Genomic DNA, 21,154 nt, shown 5'->3' on the forward strand with positions numbered 1-21,154 from the left:
ATCCACGCCTCTCTTCTGTCCTCTGCAGGTGGGAACCGATGGAGCGATTTGTGCTCATCTTTACAGCCAACAACACATCACTACGTGTAGCGCCTCGACATCATGATTCCTAACACGGTGCTTTCAATGACGAAATGGCGGATCAGTGAGTAGGTAGCGCTGTATCTGGTGGGTGGAGATACACTGGGGAGATGAGGAGGGGGGTGGTGGCGGGGAACATGCAAATGTGCCGTTTTTTTTACGTAGGAGTAGGTGCCAAATTCAATCACCTTGTTTGGAAGTTGCAGGCAGGGTTCTTTAAGAAACCCGTATCTCACTCAAAAAAGCATAGACAGTCTTATTTCACACTTTGTATGCGTGTGGCAGCACCAGAGACCCAAAATAACACCTCGAACCCCCCCAAAAAATTGAGTTTTTCATAATATGGCACCTTTAACAACCAGGTGCTTTTACAACACAAGTCAACATTCACCCATTCACACACACATTCACAGTCCTTGAATCCTCAAAGGGTCTGGAGACCATGGAAGCAGTTTGGATATGGGGCCTATGAAGCTCTTGGAGCAACTGAGCCAATGACTGCTGCTGCCACTAGAGGGTGAGCAGAAGATCACTTGGTGGAAAGCCATTTCCCTTCAACTTTTTGTGAAGTTTGCTTTAATTTGGGTTTGGGGGTTATACCATGGAACTAACCTCCTCTGTGTTTTAAACCTTTTTTATAGGGGCAACAGAGTCAAGTGTCACACGCAATGAATCTCTAACACCATCAACCAGATAGTCCAGGTTTCACTCAGCCTATAAAGTCATCAACCCCAAGTTTTACAGGGTCAGCCTCAGAGTCAGGCCAAGCTTCAGTTCATCAACCCACAGCACAAAGAACTATACCTACTAATCCCACTGTATTTCACCTCGGAAAATGAGAGCAACTTTGCAGATTTCCAGCAAAACCTAGACCACCTCCTTGACCCTTGTCCACAGCTGGGTGAGAAGTACAACTACCATATACTCCTGGAGCACCTGAAATGGCCTGAGGCTTAAATGATCAGTAAGTCCTATCAGCATTGTCCCTCTCCCTATTCAGCTATTCTGCAGCTGATCAGACTCAAAACCCGCAGCAGAGTCCCAAACATTGCCTCACGGGTGATCCTGCCAACAATACCAAGTTTGTTCTGGCAATTTTGTACTAAAAAGCACAGAGTCGTTTGTTGTCTTTCTGTGAGTTTATTCTGATGCCTGCAGATGGACTCTCTTCTTGCTGTCTCGAGTGTGAGAGGACAAGAAAGAGCCCGGAGCAGGAAGAAGTTGATAGATTATATACATTATCTTTGTAGAGAGGATGACTTTGTTCTATCGACAGAACAATGTCAGCACAATAGGCAAGTTATAATGTGTTGTACAATCAAGACACAATGTTCACTTAATCAGTGCATAATAACATACTGTACGTGGTGTCGTGGTCAGCAGATTATGACATGCACACATGTAATCATATGATATGGTTACTCATTTGGCTTTAAGACAGTGAATACTTATGACTGAGTAAAAGAGAAGATGAATAACAACGTTTTTTGGAAAATAACTGCACATACCTATCTTCAACTGGATCCTTTTTATTTTGGTATTCCTCTTCATGTTTGGAATCTAACCCCTCTGGCTCTGAAGCTCCATCTTCATTGTTGGTGCTTTGTAAAACCACTAAGAGGACTTCCTCCATTGAATCCAATCATCTCTGATGCTGACTGTATGAAAACTGTAGTGTTTGTAAGATGATTGGTAGGTCCTTAGAGAATTTCTAATTGTCTATTATATAGACTGTGTCTATCTACATCTTGTGTCCATAACACAAAAACACACAAATCGACCAATTCCACATGATGACAAGCAGATGACGCGTCAAGCTCTCTACTCTGGCTCCTATAGGTCACTGTGAGTCACATGCAATCTTGTGAGAGTAAGAACTCGGAAGTGGAGACAACAGAGACTACAAGACTACAGATTCCAACAACGTTTTTACTCTATTTCTGCACTTTATTATTGCAAAAATATTACGAGAAACATCAATAAAATGCGCCACCCAATCCATCAACCCCAGATTACTGGACATCTCTGGGACCTGCAGTGGTAAATATTGTTCATTTATCAAAACTCGAAATACTTTTAAAACTGCTTTAAGACCACTACCTTTAAGACTGCTGTGTTTAAGCCTCCACTTATTAAACGAACAAAACTGATTAAATATTGCTACCCTCACTAGCGGCACCAGGAATACTAGTCGGTTAAACTTATCTTATTAAAATACACAATCATATTACAGGATAATGTATAATGCACAGAGTGGGTTTCTGTTATCCAGCAATTTGTTATTTTACAGGGAAAATCTGTTGAAGTCTGACTTATTTTCATCTCTCTGGTCATAATATGCAGTGAATATAATTGCAGAGTTGTATGTGAACATATTCTGGCTCTGAACAGTGTTTTACCTTACCACTTGTCTGATGTCAGCCCTCTCTCTTGCTCCTCTGCTGATTCAAATAATTCATTTGTTTTGACCAACGATGGTGCTGTGTTTTACAATGACTGAAATGACTGTTTCTGTAACTAGCTTTGGCAAGAGCAATATAGTGGCTGTTTCTGGTTAAACCAAACGGGATCTTTCCATAATGTTGCCAGACACTTAAAATAAGCCTGTCACTGAGCCTGTCTGTGGCAAAAACAAGCACTTTTCAATGGACATAGATTTACAGTGCACATACTGGAAGGATGTCGTTACAGCCCGTTTTGTTGCTGCCAGCTGCAGCACTGTCACTCAGTCCTGGACCAATTAATCTTACAATTTTTACATTTTACAATCTTTATCAATTTAAAAATACGAGGATAATATACACTAAGATAAGATATAAGACACTAAGAATTTCAGTATTTACAAGATGGGGATTGGGGGCAACAATAACAAGGCACAGATTAAGAACTAAATGTTAACAAATATAGTGCTAAGAAAAGAAAAGAAATGCAAGTAATATGCAATCCATAGGATAAGTAATTAGCAGCAGTATTTTTCATAGTGTTCATACAAAGTGCCTAATGCTGAGTGTAAGCATCTGTGTGCATATACAGTGCGTCTGTTAAGTTTTTATGGCTGGTGCTGTTGGATGTGTCGGCAGTGGAATGGGTAAGTCACACTCAGAGAGTTCAGGATCCTGACAACCTAACGTATAAAAGTGTTACTCAGTGTGGTGGAGCAGGCTCAGAGGCTCTGGTATCTTCTTCAACACAGCAGTGGACGGAAGAGGCTGTGTGAGGAATGGGTGGGGTCAATCGATGCAATGCTGATGGGCTTTAGGGGCTAGGCCGGTGTTGTAAATGCCCAAGAGGGAGGGGAGTGAGGCACCAGGTGGGTATAGGCTAATTAGAGGACAGAAAAGATTGCAGAGATCAGTGGACCAGTTGGCACTATGTGCACACTGAAAGGGGTCAAGAGTGGCAGACAACAGTCACTGAACCACGAAGGGGATGACTTCTTTGACACAACAATGATGGTTGGAGCATGTGGGGACAAAAGCCTAAAAAAGTTGTGGAAGATGTCTGTGAGGATATTCTTGAGCTCTTCTGCACAATCTTTCAAGATATGACCAGACATGTTGTCCGGACTCTCAGCTTTGCAGACATTTATCATGGAGAGTGATTTTCTTCATGTTGGCTGGGGGAAAGGCACAGAACCTGGTTGCTAATCATATTTCATCTCTTGGCCAAATTATACCAGTTATGGAATAAATCACCACTGCTATGCTGTGCTATGCCCCAGTCCTCCTCACATGCCACATGGAAGTTTGTTTACTCACAGACAGGTCACCCCATCACCACAACAACACCTGCGTGCGTGCCCCCTGTCTGCGACCCTGGTTCAATCACTCCAGTTTACTCACACTGTTCTGCCCTGAATATGTCTTATGTTAATATGTTTTATATGTTTATAGGCACTTGTGTAGCAGAGCTTTTATTTTGAAATCCGCCAATTCACTGGAGGAAGGAAGTTGCAAAAAAAATTTTAAACAGTGAGAGTACTGGAAAGGAACGTGAACAACATCTCATGGCTGTTTCATTGTACTCACTTGGGTGCATCCCTCAGAAAGCAATGGCTGGAAGTGTTACACATTCCGCATATGTTTAACAAGTTGTTTTTCACAGAGTTTTGTATGAAAGTAGCAGCATAATGTCACCATGTGAACAAGCTGTATACACTGTACTCATACACTTACCTGGTAATGTTTCCTAGCCTGATAGCTGGCTAATGTTGGTCTTCATATGAACCTGTGCATATGATAGTTATTTAATAAGAGGCTTTACTGTCTTTCTTTTCCTAGTTTCATGTTGTCAACCTTACTAAATTTCTGTTGGAGAAGTCATTACAGGAGCAAGGATGCTCACTTCCTGACTCTTGAAAAGGAGTTTGGCTGGCTGTTTATGTTGACCCTTGGGAACAAAATGCATAGAGAGAACAGTACACGCACCATACAAAGCAATATGAAGCACACTCTGTTCAATACCAAGTCCATCAATAACAAAAGCCAGATTCTGAACATATTGATTCCAGATAAAAAACTGGACTTTCTCTGTCTCACATGGCAATAACCACTGGATTATCTATCACTACACCAAATGGATACTTATATATCAACAAACCGTGCATAGAGGGCCAAGGTGGTGGAATAGCCACAATATATAGACAGGATATCAAAACCAACCTCATCTCCATCTCACCCACTCCCTCATTTGAACATCTGATACTTAAGCTCTCTGGCCACATACAATTAGTTATGGCTGTTGTCGTCTGCCCCCCAAACCTCACTCATCATTTCTCTCTGACTTCCCTGACTTTCTGATCCTCTGCTCTTTCTCCCCTTTAATCCACCTACTTGGTGATTTCAACATCCACATTGACTCCACAACAATGACCAACTTCACCAAAATATTCAATTACTTTAATTTCACTCAACGTGTAAATTTTCCCACCCATAACCGTGGTCACATTCTGGACCTTGTCTGTTCCACTGGACTCACCCTGCATCATCTATCCGGCTCCAACCTCACCATCTCTGACCACTTAGCCATCACCATGTCCATCGACATTCCCACTCCACTGCCAAAGCAAAAACACACCATTACCGTCTGTAAACTCAACTGTTTCCTCTACCTCATTCTCACCCCCCTCTCTGAAAAAATGTCCCCTTCTCCCTTTACTGAGTTTCACAGCCCCTCTGACCTTGCTGACTACTACAACTGCACGCTCTCCTCCTGCCTTGACCAGCTTGCATCCATCAACACCAAAACAGTTTCCTTCAACCACTCTGCTCCCTGGTACACCCCCGAACTCTCCTTGATGAAAACTCATGCCAATGTCAACAAAACAGGTCTCACAGTTCATTTGGAAGCCTTCAAAGACCACTTGCAATACAAAAATGCCCTATCCCGTGCCTGATCCACCTACGACTCTCAACTGATTCAGTCAGGCTCAGCAAACCCAAAAGCACTCCTCAGCCCCCCAGACAGCAGTTCCCAGTCATTTACAATCAGCAAAAGCACCTTCTTCCTCTCATTTTTTCCAAACTAAAATAGTTCACATTTACAGCAACTTAACCTCCACCACATCTGTTCCCCCTCAAATCACCTGCCCCCCTTTATCCTGCCAACCCCTATCTCAGTTCTCCCCAGTTTCCCCTACAGACCTCTCCATACACATTCCTGGAATGAAGACTGCCACCTGCACCCTGGACCCCATACCCTCCTGCTTTGTTAAGGCCTTATTCTTGTTTATATATGTTGTTATACTTTTCAACAACTGCTATTATTCTATGTTTTTATACTTAGCTATATCTTCAGATTTTTATACGCTTAGTTAGATTCTTTGAGGGCATTCTTTTTCTCTTAGTTTTTCATTCTCATCCTTATTCTTCTTTGTTGTATATATTTTGTGGTTGTATGTTTAAACTGTTACTGCAATGGAATAATTTCCCAAATTGGGATCAATAAAGTACCAGTCTGTCTAAGCCCAAGTCTTGCTTTCCCACTCTTTCCCCACTGATCACCACAATAATAAACTCCTTGTCAACTGGCATTGTCCCACTATCTCTCAAAATTGCTGCTGTATTCTAAAAAAACTGGTTCAAATCATATCTCTCTGACAGACTTCAATTCATCCCCATCAACAACTGCAAATCCCCCACTGCATCCCCCAAGGTGCGGTCCTCGGCCCCCTCTTCTTCATCATGTACCTGGGTCCTCTCGGTCACATAATCTGCCGAGATTGGCACCAATGACATCCAGCTCCTCATCTCCACCAAGACAATCTCCGCTGCCACCGACTCAACCCTAACAAACTGCAATACTGAAATAAATCCTGGCTTCAAGACCATTTCCTCAAACTCAACTTATGACAAATTAGAAACCATCACTATTTGACCAAAATCACTCTCTAATTCCACCCACATCACCCTAAATACAAATAAATACTTCAACGAGTGGGTGAAACACATCACCAAAAGAGCCTTCTTTCACCTCAAGAACATCGTCTGCCTCCGGCCACCCCTCTCCTCCCACTGCAGAAACCCTCATCCATGCCTTCGCCTGCAGTCTCCTCTATGGGTCATGTTTAAAAATTCTCAACAAGATCCAGTACATCCAAAACTCTGCCGCCCGCTTGCTCACCCACTCTCAGACCTGTGACCACACCACCCCCATCCTCTACAAGCTCCATTGACTTCCCCTCCCCCAGAGAATCTTTTCCTCCTCATGACCTACAGAGCCGTCAATAACCTGGCCCCACCCTATCTGACCGAGCTCCTCCACCGGCATACTCCCACCCACACACTCCGCTCCGCCGATGCAAACCTCCTAATCTTAGCTTTTCAATTATGTAGTGAGTACAAACACACCTGTTGTTTTTAAACATCTGCTCTATTTAGGTGTGTTTCTACACCACCTGAACAGCATTTGTTTTCCTCTGTACAATTTGTGTTATGATACTAATTAGCAACTAATCCGTCTGTCTGTACTTTTAAACTTACCAGAGAAGTTAGCCATGTGTGTACATTCATCCATCACTCCCTTCATGAAACTTATAGACTCTCTATGTAATGATGGGCGACAGCAGTTGCCTGAATCCATCATCTTCCCAAGCAGTGTATTGTGTGCACCAGGGCTCCTTGGTTAAGAAAAAAAAAAAGAAAAAACATTTTTTAGATGAACCTAAATGACTAAACAGTGTATGAAAAAAATTCAAGTTTAACAAGTCAGTTAAACAAAACAAAAAGCAAAAGAAAACCCAAATAAAACAAAAACACATTGTGGGCTAACTTCTTTCATAATATGAGAATCACATTTCATTGTTATAGCACATTTATTAGCACAGTATCATCCCCACAACAGAGCATTTTTTTACGAAAGAAGTACATCAGGGGTTGTCAGATGTATTAGTCTAAGGTCCGGATCAGGTTTTGATTCAAGGTCAGAGGTCCAGAACAACTGCCAATCATGGGCCAACCAAACATTTCCCAAATTAATTACTGTCCCATCTCAAGAGTCAGCACAAAAACAAGGCAGAGAAGGCCCTGCCAGTTTAGTCTATATTCATTTCACATATATTACACCTATGTTTACTAGTTGTAGAAATTGTGTACAAGAGAAAATGAGACATGTTCTGTATCTACGACTTAGGAGCTGACAGCAAATTCTCTGCTGTAACAACACACAACACTCACTCCAATCGTTAATGTCATCATGACAACAACGTTAATCATAGGGAAAGAAGCAACATGACCACCACATTCATGTGGGGACAGGATCCCTGTGAATGATCTAAAGCTACGCTGTATATCCAACATCACTAACAATTGATTCATCAATAGAAAATCTTTTTCAAAATAGAAAATGTTACACTTTATAATATATTGTAGCCTACTCATACCACTCATACCACGAGGTTGCAGGGGTCCTCAACTACCTTTGTCCAAGGGCCACACTTTTTCTTAGGACACACTGTGGGGATCAGACTTTGAAATGTAAAAAAACAAAAAAAAAAACAACCTATTATTGTTCAAAATTTTCTCTTTCTCACAAAATGAATGTTATTTTTATGAGTCTTGTAATGTCATGAGAGGTCACCAGGACAGGCTTAGGGTGAGGCAGTGCAATAAACTGGAAAAACAGTCAAGGTGTCAGGTTCAAAACAAGGGGGAGTTTTATTTTTCCAAGGTGCAGGTATAAAATGTAACTCAGGTAAGTATTTCAATTCAAAACAATGTCCAAGATCCAATTTAACGTCCCCATGGAGGGACCGGATATTCTAAACTTAACGGGATTATCAAACAAAAGTCCAACATAAAGTGTCCACTTCCCTTTAAAAGTGGGTTCTTTCAACGTTCCTTCTCACGCTCAGGGGTTTCTCCACCACTTGGTTGTCCAGCTCCTTCCAGCCCCTTGCTATCTGTCCTCCTGCTCCCTTTGTTCTGCCTCTGCTCAGGGTTTTTAGTCCTGCTTCAATCAGGTGGCTTAAGCATCTACACCAGTTCGAGTGGTGAGTCTTCCTGGGAGATGTAGAGTGTGCCATGGTGGCCATTTTGTGATGTGGCAGCTGCTTCTGTATGGGAATGTAGTGTCCCTCCACTAGATGTCCCCTGGTGATGCCACACATCCCTCTCCCCAGGTCTGCCATCCTCGGCAGACTGAATGAGGACCAGAAGGCATCATGCTAGGACAGGGCATCTGCGTTTACATGGTGCCGCCTGGGCCTATGAATGACAGAGAAGTTATAAGGCTGGAGGCTTAGGAACCACCTAGTCACCCCGCTATTTGTCTCCTTGTTTTTAGCTATCTACTGTAACAGAGAATGATCAGTCACCAGAGTGAGGCTCCTTCCAAGTAGGTAGTATTTCAGGGTTTCCAGGGCCCATTTTATGGCTAAGCATTCTTTCTCAACTGTGGCGTAGTTCTTCTCCCTTGGCAGCAGTTTTCGACTCAAATAATGGACTGGGTGTTCCACACCTTCATTGACCTGGGAACGCACAGCCCCCAGACTCACCTCAGAGGCGTCCGCCTGGACCACAAATTCCCTGCTGAAGTCGGGAGCGGCGAGGACCAGTTTGGAACACAAGCTCTCTTCAGGTTACCCCATGCTTCTTCTGCCGTTTCACCATCCGAGAGTGCTTTTTGGTTGTCAGCTCTGTGAGAGGGGCCGCTATCACAGAAAAATCATGGATGAACCATCTGTATTAATTTGCTAGGCCCATAAAGGATCTCAGCTGCTTCTTTGTCAATGGTTTTGGCCAGTCCTGGATGGCATAGAGTTTTGCTTCCTGGGGTTTGACAAGACCTCGTCTGATGGTGTATCCCAAGTAGTTTGTTTCACTGAAGGACAGCCTGCACTTCTTGGGATTCGCTGTCAAGCCTGCTTGTCAAAGGGACTCCAGCACCTTTTGCACTCTAGGCAAGTGGCTTTCTCAGTCTGGGCTCTGAATGACAACATCATCTAAATAGGCAGAAGCATAGTCTTTATGAGGTTTAAGTACTTGATCCATCAAGCACTGGAAGGTGGCAGGAGCTCCAGACAGACCAAAGGGCATCACTCTGTACTGCCACAGGCCCCCGGGTGTGGCAAAGGCCGTCTTCTCCTTCGATTCTGCCAAAAAGGGAACCTGCCAGTAACCCTTTGTGAGATCCAGGGTGGTTATGAATCGTACATTGCCAAGGCTCTCAATTAGCTCCTCAACCCGAGGCATGGGATATGCATCAAATTCAGACACTTCATTTACTTTTCCAAATTTATTACAGAAACATACTGTGTCCGGCTTGTCTGTCAGGACAATGGGGCTCGCTCAGGCACTTCTGGACTCTTCGATCATGTTCACCTCCAACAGCTTCCTTACCTCCTCCTGAATCAACTTCTTGCGGGCCTCTGAGATCCGATATGGCTTTTGGTTCACAGTTTTTCCTGGCTGGGTGTGTATCTCATGTTCCACCAGGTGGGTGCAGCCGGGGAGGGGTGAAAAGACATCCTGGTTGCCATCCACTAGCTCCTTTGCTTGCTACAGTTGATGAGGGGAGAGGTCTGGGCCAAACTGCACTTTGTCCTGGGCCGGTTCTTCCGGCTCTATAGGGGGAAGACAACTGAACAAGGCCTTTTGGTCATGCCATTTCTTTAGGAGGTTAACAAGGTAAATTTGCTCACCTTTTCACTTCCTCGGTTGCCGTACCTTGTAGTTGACTTCCCCCACCTTTCCCAGTACTTCAAAAGGTCCCTGCCAGGCAGCCAAGAACTTGCATTCCACCATGGGGACCAACACTAGGACTCTATCTCCTGGTCGGAACTCTCTAGGTTGGGCTGCTCTGTTATAAGCTACACTCTGACCTCGTTGCACTTTCTCCATGTGCTTCTTCACGATGGGCACCACAGCAGGCATCCTGTCTCGCATCGCCCCCACATGTTCAACATGGTACGATGGGGACAGGGTTGCTCCTCCCAATTTTACTTGGCTATGTCCAGAAGACCCAAAGGGTGAGAACCTGGTGGATGCCTGAGGAACTTCTCTTACCGCAAACAGGAGGTAGGGGAGAAGCTGGTCCCAATTCTGTCCGTCTTTGTTGATGGCCTTTCTCAGCATGGCTTTGAGAGTCTTGTTAAATCTCTCCACTAACCCATCCGTCTGGGGGTGATAGTCTGAGGGTCTAAAGGTAACCTGAGTTGTTGTTAGCTTCACCACGGTCATGGGGTACTCCTGAGTGTCTCCATGGACACAAACCACTGGGACTGGATTGTCTTGGGCCGGGAAGGGGGCCTCCAACACAGACTCCTGGACCAGGGTCTGGGAACTTCAAGAATCAAGCAATGCCTCTATATCCCGCTGATTCACAGTTACTGGACATGTTGGTCGGTCGTCTCCACTTTCTCCCAGAAAAGCAGCAAAGTGGACCTGTGGGCTGCTGGCAGACTCTGCTGTGGGCATTGGCTCATCAGGTTTTTCACACTGCCATGAGATATGGCCCAACTCACCACAGCGGAAGCGCTGGGTTCAGGAATTCTCGCTGCTGCGCAGGTTGACTAACCCCTCTATTTGGCAGGCTGGAGTGAGGGCTAGCTGACTTGGGACAGTTTTGGCAGAGTACACTTGGTTGAGCTGAGACAGAGGCTGCAGGCTCTTTACAGGGAGGGCAGAGCATGTCTAAAGCAGCCTGGTACTGCTCTACTGCTTCTACTAATTCCACGGCTGTCATTAATTTCTGGTGACTGATTATCTTTTTGGCCTCGTAAGGCAGAGCTCTTAGATACCAGTCCATGACCAGGGTTTCTATAATGGTCTGGTTCTAGCCAATTTTTAGTTACCCAAATCAATTCGTGCATTTGGGAATGGGGAGTTAGCCCATTTTGGAAAGTCCAATTATGAAAACGTTGAGCCATGCTAAATTTGGTCAGGCCTTGGCGGCTCAGAATATCTTCTTTTAGCTGATCATAGTCTTGAGCAATATCGGCCTCTAAATCTTGAAATGCTTTAACGGCCTCACCCTTAATAGGAAAGGTGCCAAGAGTCCAACCCACTGCGCCTTTGGCCACCCCTCATGAGCTGCCGTAGCTTCAAAGGCATGAAGGTTAGCTTCAAAATCATCTGTCACTCCAAGTTTAGGGATGGAATCACCTGCTTTCGGCTTCATCCTTGTTGACTGTTGCAGCTCCTGTTCCTTTAGTTTGTTAGCCCTTATTTGAATTGTTGGAGATGTAGTGTGTGCCAAGGCGGCCGTTTTGTGATGTGGCAGCTGCTCCTCCACTACATGTCCCCAGTGTTGCCACAGCCTATATTGTGTGAAGAAGATCGCGGGAGATGGCCAGCTGCCCACCCACAGCCTGGTTCTGCCTGAGGTTTCTGCCTGTCAAAAGGAAGTTTTTCTGCTGTTGCCAAGTACTTGATCATGAGGGAATTGTTTGGTCTCTGTACATAAAAGAGTTTTGTCTGGACCAGCTCTATATGGAAAGTGTCCTGAGACAACTTCTGTTGTGATTTGGCACTATATAAATAAAATTGAACTGAATTGAAGACACCTAAAAAACATCCACCAAGATGGCAGTGAGTACTCAATGCAAAACCCACAGTTCAATTATCAATGAATGAGTCCTTGACTCAACAAAAAACTCCTCTTCAAGATCTCAGGAAGCAAACAAAAATTGTTGGAGACCCAGTGCAACAGTTGCCCAACCAAAATAAACCCAATTGATGTCCCTTGTGTCTAGACAATCTTCAGGACTTTCCGTGAGTCTCCATAGAACAGGTGAACTATAATTTATCAATTATGAATTGGGATACCAAAGGCCAAGTAAGAGGAACCAATTTATTTGTCTATTTGTTAAGCTGTTGATGTTATTAAACTACCATGGAGCAAAGTTAGTGCAATTATTACAGATGGTTCCTGCCATGGCGATTATCCACACTGATCTGTGCCAAAGTCAGCGAAGAAGGAGGCAACACTACACTTTGATCATGTTATGAATCTGGTGGTAAGTTTATTACTGTCATTCGCTCTGAAGCCCTAACGAGTGGCCCAGCTGACACCAGCAGCTTTCTCTTGTAAACTCGCCCTCAACTGGTTCAAATCATATCTCTCTGACAGACTTTAATTCATCTCCATCAATAACTGCAAATCCCCCACTGTGACAAATCAGAAATCATCATTATTGGACCAAAATCACTCTCTAAATCCACCCACATCACCCTAAATATCGACGGCTACATGCTATCCACCTCCCCTCACATCCAAAATCTTGTCATCATCTTCGACCAAACCCTCTCCTTCAACCAGTGCATGAAACACATCACCAAAACAGCCTTCTTTCACTTCAAGAATATCGCCCACCTCCAGCCATCCCTCTCCTCCACAGTTGTGGAAACTTGTTCATCCACAACTTCATCCCCTCTTGTCTGGGCTACTGCAACAGTCTTCCCTATGGTTCATTTTCAAAAATTCTCAATAAGCTCCAATATATCCAAAACTCTGCCGCCCACTTGCTCACCTACTCTCAGACCCATGACCACATCAACCCCATCCTCTACAAGCTCCACTGGCTTCCCAACCCCCACAGAATCCGTTTTAAAACCCTTCTCATGACCTACAGAGCCGTCAATAACCTGGCCCCACCCTAACTGACTGAGCTCCTCCACCGACATACTCCCACCCGCACACTCCGCTCTGCTGATGCAAACCTCCTGATGATTTGTGATTGGTCTTGCTCATTGTTTAAAGAGAATTTCAACTATCTGAAGCAACTTTGCTTACCTTTCTGAATCCTGAAAGTCACTCATTGCTGTTTGCAGCTTCAAATATGGCCAACTGAGCAGTTTCCTTACCATTATCCATTCCCGCCTGAACACCAATAACTGAATAGCTTGAACACTAACACATACAGACTCCAATTTTCACGCCTGACAAATCTAGACTGAACTCTACTGTTACGTAATAATTTTGGTACATAGAGCATCTTGTTAGGTAAAACAATTGGGTACATAAAACATCTTGTTAGACTGAATGAACCTCATGTTCTTAATTACATTTGCATTGTTTGAAGAATGTGACTCTTAACCTTAAGTCATAAAATTATCAGCTGCCTGGGGACAACCAATCCTGATAACAAGGACTCCTCTCTTTTGTATTTATGATGTCTGTCGCATCAATTCCCTGAGACCAGCGCTGCATTGCTTTACATGTGACCACGAATAAATACTTTGACTTTGAACCAAAGACTTCCAATTCTTGGGCTTCCAACAAAAGAAGCCGAGCTACAAAGCTAACAAATTGGTGCCGTGACCCGGATGGCTGACTCCGAGGCTGTGTCCTATTGATGACCACCGGAGTCGATCAGAGGAGAACTTTCTTTTCAGACGATTCTAGGCACCTAAATCAAAGGTATGTGCAGAAACTTCTTTTCTATCAGAAACTTCTGTTCATTGGAAATACCAAATTACAGTTGTCTGACTAAATGCCATCTACTGATCGCTAAAAACTAAATAATTTGATGTTCAAAAGAAGAACTGTTGTTTATTAACTAAATGGTCACATATAAAGTATAAACACATAGATTATTATAAGGACAGCTCTGTCATTAAGATGTGGGAGCTAAAAAAGGTCAGCTCCAGCCCAGAGAGGTACATGGAACCTAGCTCCGGCCCAGAGAGGTGCGTGGAAGCTAAAAAGGTCAGCTCCGGCACAGAGAGGCACGTGGTAGTTAAAGGACAGCTCTGGCCCTGGGTGGCGCGTGATAGCTAAAAAAGGACAGCTACTGCCCTGGGCGGCACGCGGCAGCTAAAAAAGGTCAGCTTTGGCCGTGGGTGACGCGTGGAAGCTAAAGAAATCAGCTCCGGTCTATAGGCAGACTGTAGATGCGTGGTAGCTAGCTCTGGTCTATAGGCGGACTATAGATGCGTGACAGTTTAAAAAAAAAAAACGGGAGAGTTCACCTGGTGAGCTGCACAGTTAAACTGTTCATGAGGACACAGGGATAAGTTTGTTATTTTTCATGTAAATGTGGGGTGGTTTCCTACTTGATTGATATTTTACTGTGTCAGCACCAGTATATCGAGCAGTACTGATTGAGAATTCCTGAACTGACACAGATTTCAAGTAGTTCTGAAAAGGGGTGCAATGGAATCAGTTAAAGGGGATTTTCAGTTAAGGTGTTACAGATGTTGGTGAATTAAAACGAGTGAACAGACTGGGAAAACCCCCAGCGATCAAGCGCATACATTACTAGACTTTGTGTAGAAGCTTCTTGATCAGGTCCTCACTCGGGCATTGCGCCATTCACCCTCTCTGAAGAACACGTGTGAAAACTTTTGAAAAATGTCACAATCAGTTGTTGATAAGTGGCAGGAATGTAAACCTGGCTCATTGGGGTTGGTGCTGTTTAAAACATTGACCAGATGGCAGAAAAAAGTCCTGCCCGAGGAAAAAGATAATGGAAGGGATAGATTTTTGAATTGGGTGAGGGAAATGCAGACTGTGAAAGTGCTCCACCAGCTGAGTGATTTCAGTATGTTTCTGAATCTGGTTACCGGGAGTAGAGTGGCCAGAGCAACAGTGCATAATGCAGGAATACTGCACAGAGTCAAAGCGGAGAGAGAAGAAAAAAGAGCTGAAACATTTTTGACAGATTGCCTCTGTTTCATGGGAGAATTTAAATTCTCCATTCTGTCTCTGTCCTCTGCACAACTAAAACATCAATTGCCAGCTGCGACCTTGACTCCAGACATACAGTGCACAGAACCAAAAGATGATTCACCCTTGTCTAAACAGTCAATGCCTTACACTGAGGCACATGCTATGCTGGATGCTCTTCAGCATCAGATGCCTCAAGTCGAACGTACGAGCCCTGGAACACCACTAATGACACAAATCCTCATCGGCTCAGACTCATCAGATACACGCCCTAATCAAAATACAGAGATGCCTCCGTTAGTCGCGATTAAAAATGGTCTGTTATAAAACGCCCCATATCCAGGCGATGGAGAATCACAAAATGTACAATTCAAAGTTTGTTGAGCTTCTGAGGATTATTAACTGCAACTGACTCTCTAATCAAACTGAGTTTGCAGCAACAAAAGTATATTCATATCATAACGTAAACTGATTACCTTGTTAGAGTGTCCAAGCTTGTCCCACAGCTGTTCACTGATGATAAGAACTGGTGTACTTTGTGTCCAGCCCTGCCTTCTTCAGGGCCTTTACCAGTCAACAGACCTTGTCCATCCTGTGTTTCTCCTCCTGCTTTGAGAATGGAGTTCTGGCCCACTGACGCCCTGTCATCTTCAGATAGGCCTAGGAGATGCTCTAAAGTGTCCACATTCTTCACAAGTTCTGGACCCATCTTAAAGGAATCAGCCTGATAGATGTGGACACACAGACTAAAAGAAATATACAATGTACTTATTGATGCTAATATGTGTTCATGCATGTTTAAGTAAGGGGATTAGTCCTCCAGCAGAATCCTTGTGGTGGCTCTGATTCCTGGAGAGCCTCTTTATAGAGCTCAATCTAACTGTATGACCATTTGTAATAAATGGACAATTCCTTGGAGCAAGTTTCTCAGATTGAAATAATGACAAACACACATTGCGAGTTACCAGGGCCCAATATATCGTAAAGATTTCTAATGTGATCTGGTTATCAGAGTGGCAGTAGTTCAACCCATATGAACTTGGCTTGGGAATCAGTTGACTTGTTCAAGTTCAGCATGGACCAAAGTACAACATGTGGACTGGTCGCTGGAGAGGTGCTAGTTCACCTCCTGGGCACTGCAGAGGTACCCTTCAGCAATGCACTAAACACCTTAATGCTTGAAGCACTGACTATGTGGCAGCCCCGTCACTCTGACATCTCTCCAATGAATACATGACTAGTCAATACATGACTGTAGGTCCTGTGAGCATGCATTTGTGTGAATTTCAGATTAACACTTTGTCCTTTCTTATTTGACAAAAAGTCCAAAAGTGTCATTTCATATTGACATGAAACAAAAAAATTGTGAAGCTACAATAAGCAAATGTTTACTCTCACCTGATAAGTAGCTATCCCAGTCATAACTGACTATTATTAACAGATTTAACAATTCGTTAATAATAGTTTACACATTTATACGAGCTCATTTGCATTTTTCTAGCCAATTATGATGCCCTGGTTCTTAAGAGAGATTCGGACACCATATAAAAATTCTTGACATTTTCAATCACTATGTGAGTGTAGGAGTGATCTTCAAGAAAAGTTGAAGGATAACATACCCCGCAGTACTCCAACAGCTTAATGATTTCCTCTTCATACACTGAGTTAATGGCATACTGCTTCTCAAGCTCTGTCCAGTTCACTGCTTTGCTCAGCACTCCCTACACGAACACACGCACGCACAGGCGCACACATGCACACAGGGCTCCAATTTTAGTCATAAACAGAAATAAACAAGTTGAAGTTTAAACACTATTTCAGAATTCATTGCTGTAGGGTTGCATTTGAACCAGTATATACTAATGCTTAAAGACTGGTTTACAGGTTTTGAAGGTTATCTTAAAACAAGACAACACTGAAACTGTTACTGACCTCTTTAATTGTTTCTCCTATCTATGTACGCAATGAAGAAATTCGCTCATCGATTTCAGTGCAAATATGGAAAAATGCCAATATGAGGCTTCAACAGTTAGAGTTAGATCAATCTAAAGAGTATCTTCTATTACTGCAGTCTTCTGGTAAAAAATTCCCATTTCATTTTACAGTCCACAAACTTGACCAGATCTAACTGAGTTGGCCCAGCCATGCAGTCAAGTGGACGACAGTGTGTGGAATGAGTGGAGCAAAGGCAGAAGGTCAGTTGAGCTAATACAGGTTTTGGATAAGGCCTGCATTCTTTTGCTGATTGACAACCCAAGATATTTCTTGTGTGTTTGGCCTGTTAATATCTGGTACACTTAGAAGGTTTCATAACGATTGAATCGCCTAGACCAAAAACCAACAATTTCACTAGTATTATCTCTGTACAGCTACCAGTAAGTCTTTCAACTTACATGACGAGTATTGTTATAAAACAGAAAAATGTGAGACTACCCGAAGGGTTAAGGTTTAAGGTTTTTTTTTTGCATCACTATGAATGAAAGTGGACCATTTTGCTATGTTTATGCATTTTCACTGATTTTTACCAAAATAAAAAGATTGAAAAAAATTAGAACATTTCCCAATTTATCCCATAATCAGACAATTCATGAAAAAAAACACACATATACTGTTAAAAAAAAAATTCTATTTGACTTTGCTCGCATTGCTCTGTGAAGAATGTTCTCGTGTTCTCTAGGATCAAACTGCCCATTTGTTTCTATTACAAAATATCAACAATTTTCAAGTAAGTGGATGAAATTTACCACGAGATACCTAACTGTTTTGGTGAAAAACTACAGTTACAGCATATACAAAGGATTTACAATAGTACAATAGTTACAATAGTACAATAGCCATTTTGTAGTCTGTACAGTAATATAAGTATCATCAGAGGTGATAATATTAGGCCAGAGCATAGGACTCATTATCATTGTTTAGATTGACTTCATTGAGGCATATTCAAAGCAGTTTCATTTGAAGGCACAAGTCTAAAACTTTAGAAATATAAATTTAGAAGGGTTCAGTGTAGGGATGAGATAATATGAAATATCACACATCTTCATTAAAAACAGCAGTCAATTGTGGTGGATTTCCATTATTGGAATAATCATGAATATCCTCACGAGTGACTTGAAAAAAACTGTCTAGCTGAGAAATGTACAGTCCTATATTAATTTCATTATTCATTTTGAATTGTTACAAAAGAGAGCTTGCATCTTTTCAGTCATTCAAACGTTCTAAGTCTGTCACCATGGCTGAAGGCTCAGCTTGCCCATTGTATCCCTCACAAAAATATTAACCGAATTTTAAGGATCAGATGAGAACAAGGGGTAGATGAGGTGCCCACATGCAGAACCTGCTGAGGGAAGGTGCCTGTCCCGTGGACTAACACCTCCATTTTGAACTCTCCTCTCTGTGACCATCATCCACCTCTGTTTGCTGAACAGTTATAGAATATTGACTAAAAAAAGATGTGTAAATATTTGCTTCTTAACAAAATGTAAGGTAGAGTGAGTCCAGTATGTTTTACTGTAATTCATAAGAGTTTTAAGCATATTTTGGTGATTATCGGGATAATATTGTGAATCACAATTATTTTGGTCATGATAATGGTGATATCATTTCCATATCATCCCACAGGGTAATCACAAAGCTACACTAAACCTTTCCTTATTTGTATTTATGGTGTTTGGCATGTAATTTTCATAATCTAACCGCTGCAGTTTGTGCAATGTACTATTTCTAATCAAGATGCAATTTGATTACCCACTGTCACAACTTCCATCAACCAGTACGCACACTTACAGCACCCCTCCTACAATGATTGGTTTTCATGTCATCTCTAATGCTGCTCTAAAAATTAATGTCTCATGCCAGGTAGAAAGAGTGTGTTACCATGGTGAAGACACTAGAGGCAGTGGACCAGGACAAACAGGGAATCAGAGGGATTGGCTTTGGCCAGTTAGTCACTGCCAGGGATGCCATCTAGACACAAAAACACACAAGGACTTCATGAAAAATATCATTTTTGGGTAGGATTACGTATTACATTGTATTCATATGTGGGCTGCATACAAAATATTTGCTTTTAAAGTTTAAGCAAGGTGCTGGTGACTATGGGTCTCCAAGCATGTTGAGTAGCTATTTAATGCAATTCAGACTGAATATATGGGTTTGATAAAAGGAAATCAAAGTAAAAACTGCTTTAACAAAGAAAATGGTAGAATATATGCTGATTTGGTGACTCACATATCCTCCCATGGAGATGCCAGTCATTCCTAGTGGCCAGTAACCTTCTCTCTCCAACCAATGGAGAAGCACTGTTGACTCCAGGATCAAAGCCCCTCCCATCACAAACAGGTCTGACACATTCTTTAGACTGGACCGCCTAAAATAGCCACAAATATTGTCCCGGTTTACTAAACACTGATTTAATCCCAGTTTAAAAGTAAAAGTCGTTGTAGCTTGATCCATTTACAGATGACGGCAGCGACAATAAGTCTGAATTCACAATCAGTTCACTCAAATCACTCCTGTAATCCACTTCCCTGTAAATCCCAATTTTCAGTACATTCTGGACAATTGTTGCTTTGCCAAATAAACCACTAAATAAGCGAGAATTTTGTCATCCTGATCCATGCTGCTTTACAACATTGCTCTATTATGTACACATGTCTGATGCATATCTGTATCTGTCCTGAAAGAGGGATCCTCCACTGTGGCTCTTCCTGAGGTTTTCAATGTTTCAACTGCTTGTGTTTTTGACAATATGTAACATTTGAGAACTTTGGCTTTGTTCAGTGAAAAATGTTTTGCAATTTTGTAGAAGAAACATGTTTATATTTCTCAAAGTAAGCTATCAAAAACAATAGTTTTGGTATCAGCATCTGAGTGCCTGACTTGCTAGGGGGGCTCACCGGTTTGTGTCTGGTGGGGGCACAGAGCCAGAAAAACTACTTGGAGCCACCAGTCACAATGATAAGCATTGGTGTTGGGTGCTTTTTAAGCCAGCCGCTTAAGGAGTTGTCCCCAGAGAACAAGTGGTTTTCCTCTATGCAAGTGCCCATGATGACCATAGCACCTATGTTGTCAGGCCCGGGAGTTCACTTTATGACCACTGTTATATAGGCTGGCTTATAGGCACATGGGAATAGTAAATGGTAGTGGACTGTATTTGTATAGCGCTTCTCTAGTCTGAAGACCACGTAAAGCACATTTACAACAAGTCCACATTCACCCATTCACACACACATTTGTTTGGTTACTAAGCCACCTGTTCATTATGAGTGTTACACACCGATGGCACATCGGGGGCAATTTGGGGTTCAATATCTTGCCCAAATTCAGATACTTCAACATGTACACTGGAGGACCGCTCTATCTCCTGATTCACAGCCACCCTGTGGGCCACATGGGCACACCAAACCCATCATGGGCACACCAAACCCATCAATGGCCAATTCAGTGTCCAAATCTCTGTCTGAAAACCATGTCTCTGTAATCACTGGTAAACACCCCTCTCTACATTCATGCTGAAACTGTACATGGGTTTGCAACTAATCAGAGAGAGATAGTCTCATCAGGGAGAGATTGTCTTCTCAGTCTTTGGTGTAAGCCACCCTGCTTACCTCGTTTCCTCGTCTTGCAGGCAAACTTGATCGTTCAGCAAAACAGTTTAAGTCGTAAAGGATTAGATCTGAAGGGTTGTCCCGAAGGTTACGCCACTGCAGGAGAACATCTCTGCTGTATTGGATGGATTGAACTGGATGGAACTCCATCCACAATTAAAAAAACAAAGCTGTCGACTCTTTTTGTTTTGCATTAAAAGAAGGCACCAGGACAGTGTTCTTCTCAAACACATGATCTTCAAAAATCCAGTATATTTTGGGCTGTATACTGTATTTTATACAAACACACTGCTACACATTCTGTTTAAACACAAATAACCTTTACAGTACAGAAACCAGTACAGATGGTTGCTGCACTT

At 42.7% G+C, this 21,154-nt stretch overlaps 1 protein-coding gene across 4 annotated transcripts in view; it reads right to left on the minus strand.

Moving 5' to 3' along the window:
• abhd18 (abhydrolase domain containing 18) overlaps positions 1–21,154 on the minus strand; it is a 93,712-nt gene that overhangs the window by 24,050 nt on the left and 48,508 nt on the right. For 3 of the 4 annotated variants that reach the window (XM_070962728.1, XM_070962730.1, XM_070962732.1), the window contains exons 8-12: positions 19,417–19,555; positions 19,063–19,152; positions 16,806–16,907; positions 15,663–15,910; positions 7,062–7,198 (exon numbers count right to left, since the gene is read on the minus strand). In XM_070962728.1, the coding sequence (XP_070818829.1) occupies positions 7,062–7,198; positions 15,663–15,910; positions 16,806–16,907; positions 19,063–19,152; positions 19,417–19,555 (716 nt within the window). The remainder of the gene's footprint in view (positions 1–7,061; positions 7,199–15,662; positions 15,911–16,805; positions 16,908–19,062; positions 19,153–19,416; positions 19,556–21,154) is intronic. The other variant, XM_070962729.1, reaches the window with a different exon arrangement.

This window comes from Chaetodon trifascialis, chromosome 5 (genome assembly GCF_039877785.1).
Source record: "Chaetodon trifascialis isolate fChaTrf1 chromosome 5, fChaTrf1.hap1, whole genome shotgun sequence".
Taxonomy (NCBI): Eukaryota; Metazoa; Chordata; class Actinopteri; order Chaetodontiformes; family Chaetodontidae; genus Chaetodon; species Chaetodon trifascialis.